This window comes from Podarcis muralis, chromosome 4 (genome assembly GCF_964188315.1).
Source record: "Podarcis muralis chromosome 4, rPodMur119.hap1.1, whole genome shotgun sequence".
Taxonomy (NCBI): domain Eukaryota; kingdom Metazoa; phylum Chordata; class Lepidosauria; order Squamata; family Lacertidae; genus Podarcis; species Podarcis muralis.
Window position 1 is genome coordinate 60,681,870 of NC_135658.1, and position 16,355 is coordinate 60,698,224.

The 16,355-nt window shown below is 41.7% G+C and overlaps 1 protein-coding gene across 1 annotated transcript in view; it reads left to right on the forward strand.

The window, feature by feature from the left end:
• The window catches only part of TMEM47 (transmembrane protein 47), a 31,590-nt gene extending 21,000 nt beyond the window's left edge, over positions 1 to 10,590 (forward strand). Inside the window, exon 3 of the mRNA XM_028727422.2 lies at positions 5,176 to 10,590. Coding sequence (XP_028583255.1) covers positions 5,176 to 5,354 — 179 coding nt within the window. The 3' untranslated portion in view covers positions 5,355 to 10,590. The remainder of the gene's footprint in view (positions 1 to 5,175) is intronic.
• Positions 10,591 to 16,355: the final 5,765 nt, after the last annotated feature.

The window sequence follows — 16,355 nt, forward strand, 5'->3', positions numbered from 1 at the left end:
TTTTTTTAAAAAAAAAAGTCTTCTAGGCATCCTTTTTCTATTATTATTTTTCCTAGCCACTTCTAGTTGTTGCCTTCTGTGTAATTCCAGAGCAATATGGAAGCCACTAGATCTCAGCCTAGATGAACAAATTATATTCAGTATAAAATGCATGGGCCAGATATAACTGATTAGCTGTGCTTGCAATAGCCAGCACAAGGAGTCCCACTAATGCACCAGGGCTTCCCCCTCTCATCCCCAGCGGCGTAGCGTGGGTTATCAGCACCTGGGGCAAGGCAAGTAATTTGCGCCCCCTAACCCGGGGCAAGGCAAGTAATTTGCGCCCCCTAACCCGGGGCAAGGCAAGTACAGTAATTTACTCTCCCAAGCAGCAGCAGCGAGGCTTCTCTTTCCCCCGCGCTCTCCTGGAGCTGCCTCTTTTCTTTCCTTTTTCCCCTTTCTCCAAGGCTTTTCGCTTTCTCTCCTAAATTGATTCCTCCTCCACACCGCGGCGTTTCCCCCCCTATCCCCCCTCTCTCCTCCTCGCTCTGCTTGCCTTTCCCTGCCCTGCCTGAGGGCGCCCTGAGGAGACTCCGCTCTCCTTTTTGACCAGGCGAGGTGGAAAAAGGGGGGGAAAGTCTCTTCCCACCCCCTCGCCAGACTCCCTGCTCGGCTCGGCTCACTACCCAGGCGGCCAGTGGAGAGAGTCTTGAGCCGCTTAATTCCCAGCAAGGAATTAGCAGGCTCGCTCCACCTCCTCCTCCTCCCGACTTTGCTGCTGCTGCTGCTGCGCGGCTTTTTTCCTCTACCGACGGCACGCTGTGCCTTGGAGAGGTTCCCGCTTCCTCGAGGGGGGCCGGCCAAACGCGCCCCCCAAAATGTTGCGCCCGGTGCGGCCGGCACCCCTGGCACCCCCCACGCTACGCCACTGCTCATCCCTAAACTCCCTGCTCACCCTCAGCTCTGGGGGGTTGGGACAACCCCTAGGCCAGCACAAGGCAGGGGAAAATAATGCTCTATTTGGCAAGAAGAAATGTTTGTGCTCCTGTTGTTGCAATGCCAACTTCTCTCTGCCCCTGGCATGCAATACAACACATTTGAGAAGACAAGATTCCCATACAATCAAAATATCACTTTAAGCAAGCTATAAAACTTAAACCACACTCAAATAAAACAGCAAAAGAACATACACATAAATTAACAATTTGGTGGAGTGAAGATGTTCCAAAAAAGGATACAATGAAAGACAACTGACAAAGGACATTTCTCCACTACAGAATCCTGCTTTAGTTGCCCAAGTATGGCTCACATAGCAAGGAAGACTCATTAGAATATCTTGACGTTTGTTTGGGAATTATGGGGCAAGGCACTCAAAATTTGTTTGGAATGACATGAGAGAAGGCACTTGCTGGCTCAGTGCTCAGTGCCAGTGCTCAGACCATGGGGGGTGCAGGGGGGGCCAGCCACACTGGGCGCAACATCTGGGGGTTAGGGTTAGGGGGCGCAAATCCACGGGTTAGGGGGCGTAAATCCACGGGTTAGGGGGTGCAAATTACTTGCCTTGCCCCGGGTGCTGACAACCCACGCTACGCCACTGCTAATATATATACACATTATCAATCCATTTTGCTTCATACACACCCACACCCCTCAGCCTCCAGGTTCTCACCCAGGGTCCAACAAACTCTCAGCTCAGTTATCTTGACTGTTTCGATCGGCAGAATTGGCACTACTACAGGTGCCACTTAATACCCATTCCGCATTTGCAAGAACTCTGCAGTTGTTCAGCAACCACCCACTCAAGTATCAAGTATCAACTATTGTACGCCTGCCTATAATTGGCAAGAGCTGCAGGATCCAAAGACAGGGACTATACCACTGTTCCTTTCAAGTCAACAGGGGTCCAAATCCAGACCAAGGCTGCTAACCTTTCGTGGCTATCTGTTACAAGCCAAGAAAAGGGATAAAGCGGGCATGGATTCTGTGGAATGGATGTTGAGAGGAGCGGGAGAGGCGATCTGCTCCAATGTTTAAAGGAGAAGGAGGGTGGCTCCTTCTTTGCAAAAAAAAAAAAGACCTGAGATGTTCATACAGGAGCACATGGGTTGTCTTAAAGCCTGCACAAGTCTTCCCATTCCTACTTTGAACTCTCTAATGTCAGGGGTTAAAGGGGAGCTAGGGATATTTGCAAAGCCATACAAGGGATTTTGACAGGTGGGCAGCCCTGCCCATCTATTGAATTTGGCCTGCGAGGCCAATCCTGATAAGGATCTGGCCTGTGGAGCCAAAAAGATCCTTCACTCCTCAGCGGCAGAGGAAGCCGCTCGGGCGCCTGGGGCAGTGCGCCCAGGGGTGGGGCGAGCCACCCATAGAGGTGGGGTGCACCGTGGGGCCTACGGAGTCTGCCTGCCTCCTCCCACTCTGCTGCCCTACAGCTGGGGGGGGGGAGGCAGCGGGCTGGCCGTTTGGGCAGCGTGGAGCCTGCACACACCCAAGCTACCACGTCTCTCCCAGGAGAGTGCTGCCCAGGATTTTGTCACCCCCGTCAGTGGTGACACCTGGGGCAGACCGCACCCACCGCATCCCCTTCCTCCGCCCCTGCCCCCTCTGCATTGAAGGGTTAGAGAGGGCTTCCTGGTATAACCTAATGCACATTTGGTACCTTTGCCATAGGATCTAATTCATAATTGTAACCATAGTCATGTCAGCTGATGTTTGTCATCCACATCCAGAGCCAATGCTCTACTTATGGCATCTTATTATTACTTGTGCAGGTACATAGACTTTGTTTAACTTTTGTCTTTCAGACAGTTACATAGACCTGATAAAATTTTGACTGCACAACTTTGCTTTGGTAATAATCAGTGACATCAAGGCTATTTCTTATTGAGTACTTACTGTTCAAAACAAATATTTGAATGTTACAAATTATTAGGAAGCTTTATTGCACTGTGTGGAAGGTAAGAATATGGCTGTGTCAGGAATGTAAGATATTAATTGGCGGTTATATGTATTTTTAATGTGCAATTCCAAATGAATTCTGTTGTAATTAGTTGATAAATGATATTCTTTATTACATTGAGTCATATAATTATAAATGAGCTTTCCTAAATTATCTATCTTCATCATCCCCTACTTTATTTTCCCCACTCTTTTATGATCTATTTATAGAAGCCATTAGCTTAGTCACCTGTGTTCTTCTGTTATTGCAAAGAAAGTCTGATCTGCAGTAAAGGGAAAAGGATAATTGATATGGCTTATTCTTCAGAACCCTGAAATATCAGGCCATTGCCCTGTTCCAGAAATATGTGTCTATATACATAGGATTATATTTAGATTGCCATATTCTCTGTGGGCTAAATATAGTACGTTACAGTAGTCTAACCTGAAGGTTACCAGAGCGTGGACTCAATAAATTTTAGATTAAATATATTTTACATGGACTGCACATTCCACCAGGAATGCTGTGCAAGGTTTATTGAAACAAATGCGGTTTTATGTGAATTGAAATGACTGCCACTGTGCTTTTGTGCTAGTTCTGTCATTTCAACAGGACTTGTTTCAGAGAATTTCCAATAGCATTATGCCCTTAAATTGGAAGCTAAATTCAGGTTTAGAAACATCAGCAGCTACAGCGCTTACTGGATCATATCAGTTCACCTGGAAGATGAAGGAAACCATAGCTGAATGTTTTCTCTCATACACATAACACTTAAAGGAAGATTTGTGAGCCATAAGTGGTTCTTTTCTTTTTCTAGTACTTTTTAATTGCTGTCAGGATACTATTTCTATGGCTATTTGTTTCATCTTCTTCCTCCTGTTGTTTTGTAGTGTTTATTGCTGTTTAACAACAGTTTGTGAAACTAAGTTACAGTTGTAGCTTACGTCGTGAGCTTGTTGAGGAAAGACAGGGTATAAACATTCTTAATAAAGCAAACAAATGACTAAAGAATCCCACCTTGTCCAGGTGGGGAGCCAGTGAAGTGCACAGATTGACACAGAGTGCCTTCCATCTGCTGGTGGCCCAGGGATAGCCTAACTTCTGTTGTCTATCCCCCAGGAACTTCTAGGTTAGATTACTTCAATGCATTATATGTGGTGCTGCCTCTGAAAATGGTTCAGAAACTTCAGCTGCTGCAGAATTCAGTGACTGGGAAAGGGAAAGGCGGTTTGAGCGCATAACACCAACCCTGGTCTGACTGTAACGGCTGCCAATTTATTTCCAAGCCAATTCAAAGTACTAGAACCACACAGCTGCCCTAAATAAAGCAGGGGTATGCTACTGACAGGGCTCTAACCCTTTCTATTTCTCAGAAGTGGTTTTTTTTATTTTTTAAAGAAAGTTTCATTCCAAGACTGTTCTCATATCAAGATTGCACTTTGAAAGTGGTACAGTCCAGGCAGGAAATCAAGATTGCATTTCTAAATGCAGGCGACTCTCCACTTAATGTGGGGGTTCCGTTCTGGAAGCCTGATCGCACAAGTGAAATCATGTGAAGTGGGGAGTCCCCTTTAAACACCCTCTCTCTCCAATCCAGGCAAACCAGAATTGAGTCTCTGGGCCTGGCTGAAGGCTGGAGGATGAGTGGAAAAGCAGCAGCTACTACTGCTGCTGCTGCTGTTTTACTGCACACACCAGCTGTTAGGCAGGGAGACTGAGCAGCCTAAACAAAACCCTGCTGCGCCTCCGGTCTCTTCAGGGCTTCATCCACCCTTACCGACATCCTCTTCAGGCTCCAGGGAGGGTCTCCTCATGAGCCACAAGGACTCTCTAACTCTCTCCAGCCATTTCCGGGTTTGAAATGAATTACTGGTATTTATTTATTTCCTGGCACACACACAGTGGCGTAGCGTGGGTTGTCAGCACCCGGGGCAAGGCAAGTAATTTGCGCCCCCTAACCCGTGGATTTGTGCCCCCTAACCCGTGGATTTGCGCCCCCTAACCCGTGGATTTGCCCTAACCCCAGATGTTGCGCCTGGTGCGGCTGGCACCCCCCACGCTACGCCACTGCACACACATATACATGGTTGCACATGAGCCAAATGCGCATTAAGTGGGGAGTTGCCTGTATGTAGTATGCTCCTAGCGTACATCAAAAACTCCACCAAAGGATTAGTGATTTAGCATTTTATTTATTCTAAGAAAATGGATGAAGCCTCATATTTGACCTTTCCCCCCTTTTCTTTTTTCCCCAGTGGTTCTTCAGGTGTGCAGTCTCGTCCTGTATCCAATCAAGTTCATCGAAACAGTCAATTTGAGAATATACCATGAGTTCAACTGGGGCTATGGACTAGCTTGGGGTGCAACTATATTTTCATTTGGGGGTGCCATACTGTATTGCCTAAACCCTAAGAACTATGAAGACTACTATTAAAGGGAGCTACTTTAAAAAGCAGCAGAAGAAGAAATAACACAAGGATTGTTCTGTTTTTTCTAACTCTGTGTTTTTAGAACTTTTGTAGATTGTCCAGCAGTCTGCCCTGTTGATTTATCAGCCTTTACTTTGGGCTACAACTCTTGCAATTAACTTTTTTAACACCCCTTTAAAAGAATGGCAAAAATTACACCTGTTCATCAGTACATTAGCAAATGCTATAAGCTACTGATACATTACCTTTGGTAAGCAAAGATCAGTACGACTCGAGGACGAAGGTGGCAGCAGTCGTCATGAGAAACAAGCTGGAATGAAAATATGGCACCTGCATTTGCTGTCACCTGCAAGGGAGTAGCTGGCCTAAGTAGAAGCTCCTTTGTATTATACATGATTCAAATTCTCTATTGATCACTGAGTTACACCACTGTGTTGTATTGGTGCACTGGGACTTTTGCTGAAACAAACTTCTAAATGATTGGATGCTGAGAAAAGCGAACATAGTTGAAAGTACATATTAATCTGCTATTTCCTGACAACACAAGTTTGTACATTTGGCAATCCACATTTTCCAGCCAGCTGTGGTATATCAGGAAGTCAAAACTTGGAGCGCATTCTTCTAATTATGTGGTTGGACTTTGTGTCTCGGTTGTAACCAAGTATAAGCAGAGAAGGACACTGAATCTGTTGACTCCCGTGAGAGAATAAAAAGAAGAGAATACATGCATGAGATGTGCTAGTCCTGACCATCTTTTGATTTCCAAACACTGCAGTAAGGTTTCCATGAGGAACAACTATTTTTATAGAAGGTGTTTATTAGTATTACTATCAAGAGAAAACATAGGTCAGCTCAACCTATTCCTAACAGCGGGCTGAAACAGTAAAGGTTTGAAATGAATCTCGATTTTCAAGAACTGTTTCTGAATATTGAGTAGTCTTCAAAATATTTTAATGAATCCTTTCCCATATGAATTTATTCTCAAAATGCTTGATTTAAAGCTTGATGTGCCAGATTAGGATGGGGTGAACCAAGTGCTTGCAAAGTTAGAAAACATGGCGTTGGCTTCATTTAGATGATGAAGCTGGATTCAACTACCTGTTCTGTTAGCAGAAACCAGCGCAAGGACTCTTGCTAATGCAACAGGACTTTCCCCATTCTCCAGTCCCTCCTCCAAATCTATTATGGAGAGTTGGGAGAACCCCCAGAACAGTACGTGATGGGAGATTGTCCTATCAGGAAAGCAGAAATGTTTGCACTGATGGAACAATCTCTTTAGCACTACATGGAATTCTACCCATGGTTTATTATAACAGGAATGAGCATAGGCAACCCTCAGACTTGTGGGGGACCCCCATGCCCTCTCCTCTTCTGGTTCAGCACCATGAAGTGGTTTAAAATCTTTTGATATGGCTTTTTATTAACTGAGGTTTGTTGTCTTGTTAAAACCCAACAAAACGTAGTTAATCCTAATAATGTTTCGTTCAAAACAAGCCACCTGCAAACTGTGGATTATGAAGCTGGTTCATTTCAATAAATCAAAGTGATAATTAACCACATTTTAGGTTAGACATAACACTAAAGTGCAGTTAATCAAAATATCAGTTCATCTGATATCACAGCTACACCAGAGAAGAGGGCTTCACTTTGGCTTTTTCACATCATGATAAACAATGGTTAATCATGATGTCCAAATGCAGCCATGATGTCTATTTGGCAGAGGCACTATGGTAATGATACAGTTATGTATATAAAAAGGCCAGTGTAATGATATCTTCTTTAATATTGTTTTAAACTGAAAACTTCTAGAGAAATTAATATGATATTAATATGGAGTAGAAGAAAAATATCTGATTTCCTAATGGTAGTGATTGGCTCAAAAATCATATACTGATAGGTGGGTCCCAATGGAGGGAAGTTATTACAGAGTTTCATTGGTAAATGAAATCATTAAAATAAATAATGCTTTCTACGACGCAACTAAAAGTTCCTGAAGAAGAAGAAAAATATACTAATGTGGCAAATTTCTGTTTCACTTATATTTTATTTTTAAAAGTAATCCAGTGAACATATGTTTTCTGTAGGAGACTAGCTGTTACGAAAATTATAATTTAACAGTATATTATCAGTATCACTATTTTCTCCTCAAAATTTAATGGATTGGCTGACAATTATTTGCATTTATCGCAGCTTGTTTAAGTTATTTCTTACTTAAATTTTGCAGAAAATATATAAAGTATTTAAGACCCAAGATTAATATCTGGGGTAGAAAATTTAAATTGATTTACACAACATAACATTTATTTTTGTTTACAATCAGCTTATTGGGTATTTTCAATTCTGAAAATATTTTTATACAGTGTATACAATTCTAAGATACATATTTAGAAACAATTATTTTTGTTAAATGGAAATTAAGATATATCCTAGCATGGATTTTCTTTAAGAGCACAGTCCTCAAAACTATATAACTATAGTTCTTTAATGTTAAGACCTCAGAAGTAATTTTAATTACAGCAAATCAGAGAGAGATTAAAGGTGTGTTTTATAAATCATAAAACCATGATAAATATGTTTACCCATGCCATTATTAAAAATGCAATATTGTTTTATAAAAAATAAACTGTACTCTGATCTGTGTGCAAACATAGGTTTGTGCATGAGGCAGAGGGAGCAGTAAGAACATGCACGTTCAGGAGCAAGAATGCATCTGTGGTGATCCTGTACTTCAGGGCTGGAAAAACCACAGCCTTCCAGATGTTGATGGACTATAGCTCTCCCCCTTCCTGACCATTGACCACGCTGGCTGGAGTTGGGAGTCCAGCAACATCTGAATGGCCACAGGTTTCCCCACCCCTGCTACACTACACATACACTGGCAGAACAGACTTATTAATGTGGTCAGCTCCCTCTTACCCTTCATCCTGCAACAGATGCTAACTATGGTGGTAGGTAGCTGATGGAGTACAATAAGACAAAAAATAAATAAATATCTGTATGTAGCTATTAATTCATCCAAGAAGGATAGAGGGTGTTTAGAATGAAAAGGAGAATCACTGAATGTGCAGCACGGGTAGCAAAGGATAAAGGGATTTTGGCAACTGAGATTGGAATGTACATTCACAGGTGACTGAAGCTTAAATAAGCCAAAGGATTTTGAATAGGGTTTAGCAAGTATGGTGGCATATTATTATATTCTGGACTGGGATGTTAGGCTATTGTTTGGCTCTGCAGAGTTGTAAATATATATGCGATAATATAAAATTTGGAGCTTATGGCATTGGTAAGCCCAGTGGTGGCCACCATTTTCAATGATTGTGCCATTTTTTTCATTCTATAATATAAGATACTTCTATTTCTGTGCACACTCCCATATGCACTAGAGCCCAGTGACAATGCTTTGTATGATGAAAGGCATAAGTTTGTTCATGTACAGCAGGGATGGAAAACCTGTGGCCTTCTGGATGTTGTGGTACTTCAGATGTGATCAGCTTCAGCCAGGGGTCATTGGGGTTGTGGTCCAACAACATTAGACGTGCTGAGAAAGATTTATGGCTAAGAGTTTGGATACCAGCCGCCAGAGAAGATAGTACAAAAGGCAGGTTCATCTTTTTATAAGCAGTTGCCAGTGTGGGGCTTTCATTTTATTTCAAGCTGTAAACAGTGGCAAACTTGTAGCTGAAGTGAAGACCTGACTCTGTTCCATAGGTTTAACTTCCTTTGACAACTTGTGCCACAGAGTCCTGCTGTTTGTGTGATTTGATTTACCACACATTACATACAGGTTTGTCACTGTGCCCATGGTTTAGATCGGTGGGGAAATAGTTTGGTCTTCTTGACCAGATACTCCAGCTTCCATTGAAAGAAAATGGAGATGACAGTGACAAACTGACAAGGTTGATCGGTTATGAATCACTGAGATGTGAACCCAGGATTGTTATTAGTATTCTTTTAGTACTATAGCATTGCATTCAAAGTTAGAGAAGACCCCTTAAAATTAATTGACAAAACTATTTTAGCTGTGTTAAATTCTGTGGGTCTACTCTGAGTATGGCTTAATTGGATACAGCTCAGTAATTTTACTGTGTTTTTGTAACATAGCAATCAGAACAATTAACTATAGCATGAGTACAATGTTTTTGAGTCTTTACCATAAGAAATCCAGGGGGGGAAATTTAAGGAATGAAAAAGATTACATCTTGCCCCACCCTGTTGTCCCTGTTACCTCAGTGCAGATATTAATGCTTCATTTACACCTTCTTTGAAACATTGACAGTTCTACCTTGCATAGGATTTCTGTACTGAATTATAATGCACATCAGAAATACCCTTTTCTATCTACAGGATTAGACACTTTAGTGTTTGATTGTATGTGTAAAAGATCACATTTTAATGTATGATTATCATTATTGTATTGAATTGTTAGCACTCAGTTGTATTTGGCTTTATGTCACTAACAGGATGAATTCCCACACTACACATATATTGTTTTAACTTGCAGATGCGCGTGCACACACATAAAACTATATATAGCAAAGCTGCAACCAGGGCTAGATATTTGTATTTTTAAAGCTTAAAGTATTCTGTCCGGTGCTGACAACTATCTAGGACCTCTCTTGGATTTCCTGCACAACTACGTTCAGCTTTTGTAAGCTCAACATGTAAATTTTAAAGACATAAATATAGAGAGAACTATGTGTTTGAAATATAAGTGAGAGATATATAGATATATATATATATATGGATTAGCATGTAAACTGTATATTATTAAACATGCAATGAACTGACTGATAAAGTGAAGTTTAATCTTATGGCTAGCAATGTAATTTATTCAGACTGTATTTTTGTACAGAACAGTGCACACTAACCTATTGCCTCTGTGTCCTCTATAATGCCTAAAACTGTGCCTAGAGATTTCATTTCTGTCTCTTGACAATGAACAATGAAGGGTTCTTCATGCTGTTGATGGTATTAGTTTCTTTAATGTTTTTATAATTTATTTTTTTTCTAAATGTATGCTATGTTTTATTAAACGATCCATCAAAATGTGGTTTATCTTAGTCATGGGAAAAGCTGTAAATGTACTTTTTTAAAAGAAAAAGAAGAAATCAAAACTTGGTGGGGTGGTTCCCCCCCCCTTTCAGTTCGTAGTATTACCATTTCACAACTTTTGTAGCTAACATTAGGTTGTATGTTGAAAAAGTAATCCAAATAAAAAAAAATCCTGATACATAAATGTAACACACTGTTTGTGTTATGCACATATTTCAAGTATTACCAGATTCCTTAGGTGCACCTGTGGAGTAATGAAATGTGTGAGATGAATGCATGGCATCAAGCTAAGCACCATATGGTTGGAACTCTCCTCTGCAGTGTCCTGCCTGGTAATGGCCCTCAGAGATTAAAAATTGCATGAACTAAACTTAGTTTGGTGACCTGGCCAAAGGAACAGAAACTAGGCACTGATTGTTTTCCATTCTTGTGCAACTTGCCGGGTCGCTCATCTTATTTATCTGATTAACTGATTAACTTGGGCTTCTCCAAGGTAGGTGGTAGAGAATGGCAGTCCCAGTCTCTTATACCAAGCTTTCTGAGTTACTGTAGTTTGTTGTGGGAACAGGAAAACAATACCATTCTTTCAGTCCATGCCACAAGACTACATTAAAATGAAACATTAGAAGCCTGGAAATGTTGTTGGAATCTTGTCTGTTTCGAGAGACAATGGAGTGTGCCTCTGGGGGTGAAGTCAAACCACTGTGTTAGCAATGCCAAAATGACCACCCTGGGGTTCAAGCCGGGACAGTGTGTATGGAGGTCCTGGGCTGCCCAGACAACAGGACCCTCCTCCTGGCCTTGCTAATTTCCAATGGAAAGCAGAGCAATCCATTTGGCATCAGCTTGGCTGCAGGAGTTGCTGGAAGTAGGCATACAAGGCGCAATCCAACTGTCTTAGACCCTCCACTCTGGATTTGTGTAGGATTTACTCCTCAGTCTTTTCTTCTGAAGATATTGTAATACAGTGGAGGTTTAGGATCAGAGTTTTCCTTCTCCTAGATGGGCTACTTTCTTACCTCCTAGATGTGCTCAAATGTTTTCCATGGGATATATTTCCTTAAACAGGAGTTTAAGCTTTCACATTTCAGAAGTCTTTTTGCCATTCAATATGGTCTAGGCTGGTAGTCTACCTGCCGGTGTGACCCATCTTAGATCAGACTGCAACTTAGTACTCACTCCTGACTTGACCCACTAGTTGAAGACCACCAGGGTATTTCCACCATGTTACTCAGCTGCTGAAAAAACATGCACTGGTGGCCCATTAGCAACCAAGCTAAGTTCAAGGTGTACAGCTTGGGACCAGGATACCTGAAAGATAATCTCACTCCTTGTATACCCAATTGATCACTGTGCTTTGCAGGGCTCCTACAGAAACTTAACTTATCGGGATATCTGTTTTGTACAATACAGATATTGGGCCATTAGAAAAAAGCATCAGCACCACAGCTAGTTAAACAGTTTTCTGAATTGTGACCATTACACATATACTTTGGCTAGCCTGTTAAAATATTCCAGAAAACCAAGTGAAAGCAGCTGATAAGCAATCAAGACAGAACATGTTCTTCCATAGGTAGAGCAAGTTATACAAGTTTATTTTGCAACAGTGAGTAAGAAGAAGAGTTTGGATTTGATATCCCGCCTTTCACTCCCCTTCAGGAGTCTCAAAGCGGCTAACAATCTCCTTTCCCTTCCTCCCCCACAATGATCATTATAATAAATATCTGCAGCATGATGGCACCAATAAATTCTGTCTTCCCAGCCTCCTTTATAACTTTACGACAACTTTTCCAATCACTTTTCCAATTTAACCTCTAATGACATATATGTTCCCCCAGTCACTGAAATGGTAGCAAGCTGATGGACTTACATGTTGCATTCTTGAATTTAAGCCAACTGAGCACCACAGAAGGTTGCTGAAATCTTAATTCTAAGTGTTTCCAAGTCAGAATGTTGTGGATCAATAGCTGAAAGCATGCCTGAGTATTAAGAACTGTTATCTTAATAAAGGAGGCTGTATGTTGCAAGTAAACATGGAAGTGAGATTTGATCACACATTGCAGGATGCCACACTTTTAAATTAAATGTTTGAAGTATAGTGTGGGCAATATAGTCAATGATTAAAAACAAAAATCCACAGCTTTTATTTGATTTCAGTGCCAAGACAATAGATACTAGGAAATAATTAACAAGCCTTACAATTGTCTCTTGAGCAAGTTTTTTTTATATATAAAAAATAGTTTTCATAACTTATTGAGAAGCCTGAAAGCAGTTTAGTTAATTAATTTTTCTACAGTCAAGCCAACATGGTCTGCACTAAGCTAACTGGATGTATTGGGATTCAGACAGCTGACATGTGAAAAAAGCACAGTTGCTTCTCATAGCCACAATACACTTGGTAGATGAAGAAAAAATACAAAGGACTAAGATTAACTAAAGCTGTGTCCACAGCCAGTCCTATCTGTGGTTCTTAAAGCATAGCTGCTCCAGTTTGTTAATTACCTGACAATCATACGGCGTTCTTAAGGTTCACACATTTTTTGCTCTCAGCCTAGCATATTAATTGTACCGAACAAAGGCTAAACTGTTCGGCGGGGAAGGAAATGTGTGGTCTTTTCAAGCCAAGACTAACAAAAAAGCTGGAAAATGGTGTTCTTTGTCCAACTCTGTCTGTGCTGCTGACCTTAGCTCTGGCAGACATACTGAATAAGCTCTCTACTATTTGCTGGTTAAAGACAGCACACATTTATAAAATATATATTAGAAAGGTACCTCTACCAATTAAGGCTGGAACTTTCCTTTAATAATAATAAAAGTTGTTTTTTTTTTAGCATGTGCCGGAACTGTTGAAATAATAATAGGTTAGGTAACCAAGAATGCTAAAGAAAAATAAAACAAGGCTCGCAATACTACTTCCCTGGGATTTTTTAGTTTTTAGTTTTTATTACTGTACATACCTATAGTCTGTTACTGACAATCCAAAATCTGCAGTTCCCACCAGAATTTAAGTAAAGAGGAACCCAAAGGATATTGGAATGTCAGAAGAATAATGGACTGTAACTAATCCAATCCTTTCACCCCTATTCCATAACACGCCAAAATGAAGGTGTGATAAGGGTTCAAGGGTACTGATAAAGAGATGTGGTCATGGAAGAAGAGGAGGAGGAGGAGGAGGAGGAGGAGTTTGGATTTGATATCCCGCTTTATCACTACCTGAAGGAGTCTCAAAGCGGTTCACATTCTCCTTTCCCTTCCTCCCCCACAACAAACACTCTGTGAGGAGAGTGGGGCTGAGAGACTTCAGAGAAGTGTGACTAGCCCAAGGTCACCCAGCAGCTGCATGTGGAGGAGCGGAGACGCAAACCCGGTTCACCAGATTACGAGTCTACCATTCTTAACCACTACACCACACTGGTAAGAGGAATGTGATACTCTGATCTGCATGTATTAACTATGGGGAGACTAGATGCTCACCCTGTTAGTCTCACGTCACTGGCCTCTCTGGCCCTTGTATTTCGTACTATTATTATTATTATCATTATTATCATTATTAGTAGTAGTATTTCAAATGGAACACTCTTCATCTGTGAAACAGAGCAGTCAGGCAGACAAAAGACTTACACAAAACTCTATACATAATGGCACATATCAAAGCTTCACAATGGGCTGGATTGTGCCCAGCACAGGCACAATATCCGATTGTTGAGTCATAGTGGTGAAGGAAACATAGGGAGGGTGGAACAATCACAGTGGCAAGAAGGGCATTACTGTATTGCTCCATTTCTCTGATCTACTTGGGATTTGTTTGGCCCCCTCCCTTCCTATTTCAGCAACCTGTTGGAAGGGTGGGAGATAAAGCTTCAGAATAATCAAAATGACATAAGCTTCTGCTTCTGCCACAGCAGGTAAAGTGACTACCTCATATTATATCTTACTGGGTAAAAAGCTTTCCTATATTCTGCATTCAGCTGCAGCCACATTCCATCATTTGAGAGCACATCCGTCCGTCCTTTCAAAGACTTCAGCACACAGCAATTATTTTCTCATGCAGATTATAATGCAATATTTTATTGCTGCCACTGTTCTGTGCCAATCATTTTACAAATCCATTGTATCACTTTACCTACACTGGGTGAACAGAATTCTTTACAATGTCCTAGTGAAAACGTTTAAAGCCATGGTCTTGCAGGGTTTTACTAGCAGGAAATAAAGATATCATATTCCTTGGGGGAACTACAATAATCCATTCTGTTAAAAAAAAAAAAAAAGATTCAGATTGTAGGATATTGCAGTAACTTGGGTCAGTGTTGGCACAACAGGCCACTTTCCTTCATAGATATAAAATGAATAGTTACAAGCTCTCAGAGTGTCCAACTTGACAGTATGAAGACACCATGCATATGGCTTACAAATGCTGCAGGTAATATAGATTGCACAGGTGGTATCATTTTGTTTAGACACACTTCATCTCTTTTTGGAAGGGTTCATTTCAAAAAAAATTGTATGTCCTGGGGGGCAGGGAGGAAGATATGACTCTGCTATTCATCTTTGGTAACATTAACCATGACTATCCTTCATTCACCTAGCCTTTCCCAATACTAGCTGTGACTTCTTTTTTAATAACTGCATTGCTGCAGAGTGAAGAAACTTTCCAATACACCTTGCTGTGCCTCAGCAATTTTATCCATGCTTGAGGAACTTTTTTTTATTAACAAGGCAGCTTGAGACTTAAGCCTGCTGAAGTACTCTTTTAGATTATTCCCAGGCCTCTCCCCCAATCACTCTAGCACATTATCTAATCCCACTAAGTTCACAAAATGTTGAAATGTGAAATACCTGCATACCTTTTCACCAATACTCTGTCATACGCCACTGATTCTGACATTAAAGCATATGAAGAAAGCTGCTGGATCAGTCAAGAGCCCATCTAGTCCAGCTTCTTGCTCTCACAAAGGCCAACCAGATGCCCATAGGAAGCCCACAGTCCGGACCTGAGCATGGTACCTGCTCCCACCTGAAGCATGGTGGCCTGCTTCCCAGCCACTGGTATTCAGAGGCATCCTGCCTCTCAGCAGTGGAGATAGAAAATAGACATTGTGAACACAAGCTCCCTAAAAACACAGGTGTTTGGGCAACATTTATGCTATGCATTTGCAAGCTCAGATTCCTTTTAAAATAAAATTTTATAGTATACCCTCCAAAAATCATATGTACAATACCACCTATAAATCATAAACACTCAGTTCCTAATCATTCATAAATGAGTGTAGATAAGCTCATTATTTGAATCCCATTCCAGTCTGGTTTCTAGTCCGGGGTGGAGACCGAAACTGCCTTGATACAGAATGTTCTCAGGGAGGTGGAAAAGCGTGTTCTCCTTAACAGAGAGCACGTGTTGCGGTTGGGGAACAGGCCACCCTGCCATGACTAGGCAAATTAATCTGCAACCATGGCCTTTAGGGTTAATTGGGTTGCTGGGGAATATTGATTGTTACCAATTTGGAGGAGGAGTCAGAAGCTATTAAATAGAAGGGCCAGACGTAGGGACGTCCTCTTGGCCATTTTGCATCGGATCAAGGAGCTGCGTGCGACTGAGACGGTTGTATTAGGCCTTATTAACTAATTATTATTTGCCCCCTGGTTTCTTCCTCATCCTCCCTTTATTCCCTTCTCCCCTGATTCTTTTTCCATCGTTCCTCCTTCATTCTTACCCCCTGTTTTAATTTTATTTAAGACCCCTATTTAGTAGATAGGCTGCGGGTGGGGACCCCCCCCCCAGCCGGGGGAGGCTTTGCGTTCCCGCTCCTTAGGGCAGGAGCCCCGTAATTTTCCTGGGTGGGGAGGGTCTGCCTATCAACCGCTTTCCGATTGCAGGCTCCTAAGCCTGCGTTTTACCTGGCCGTCCTCCGGGGCCCCGCAGTCCCTGAGCGCGGCTGAGCTTCCCTTCCCCTCCC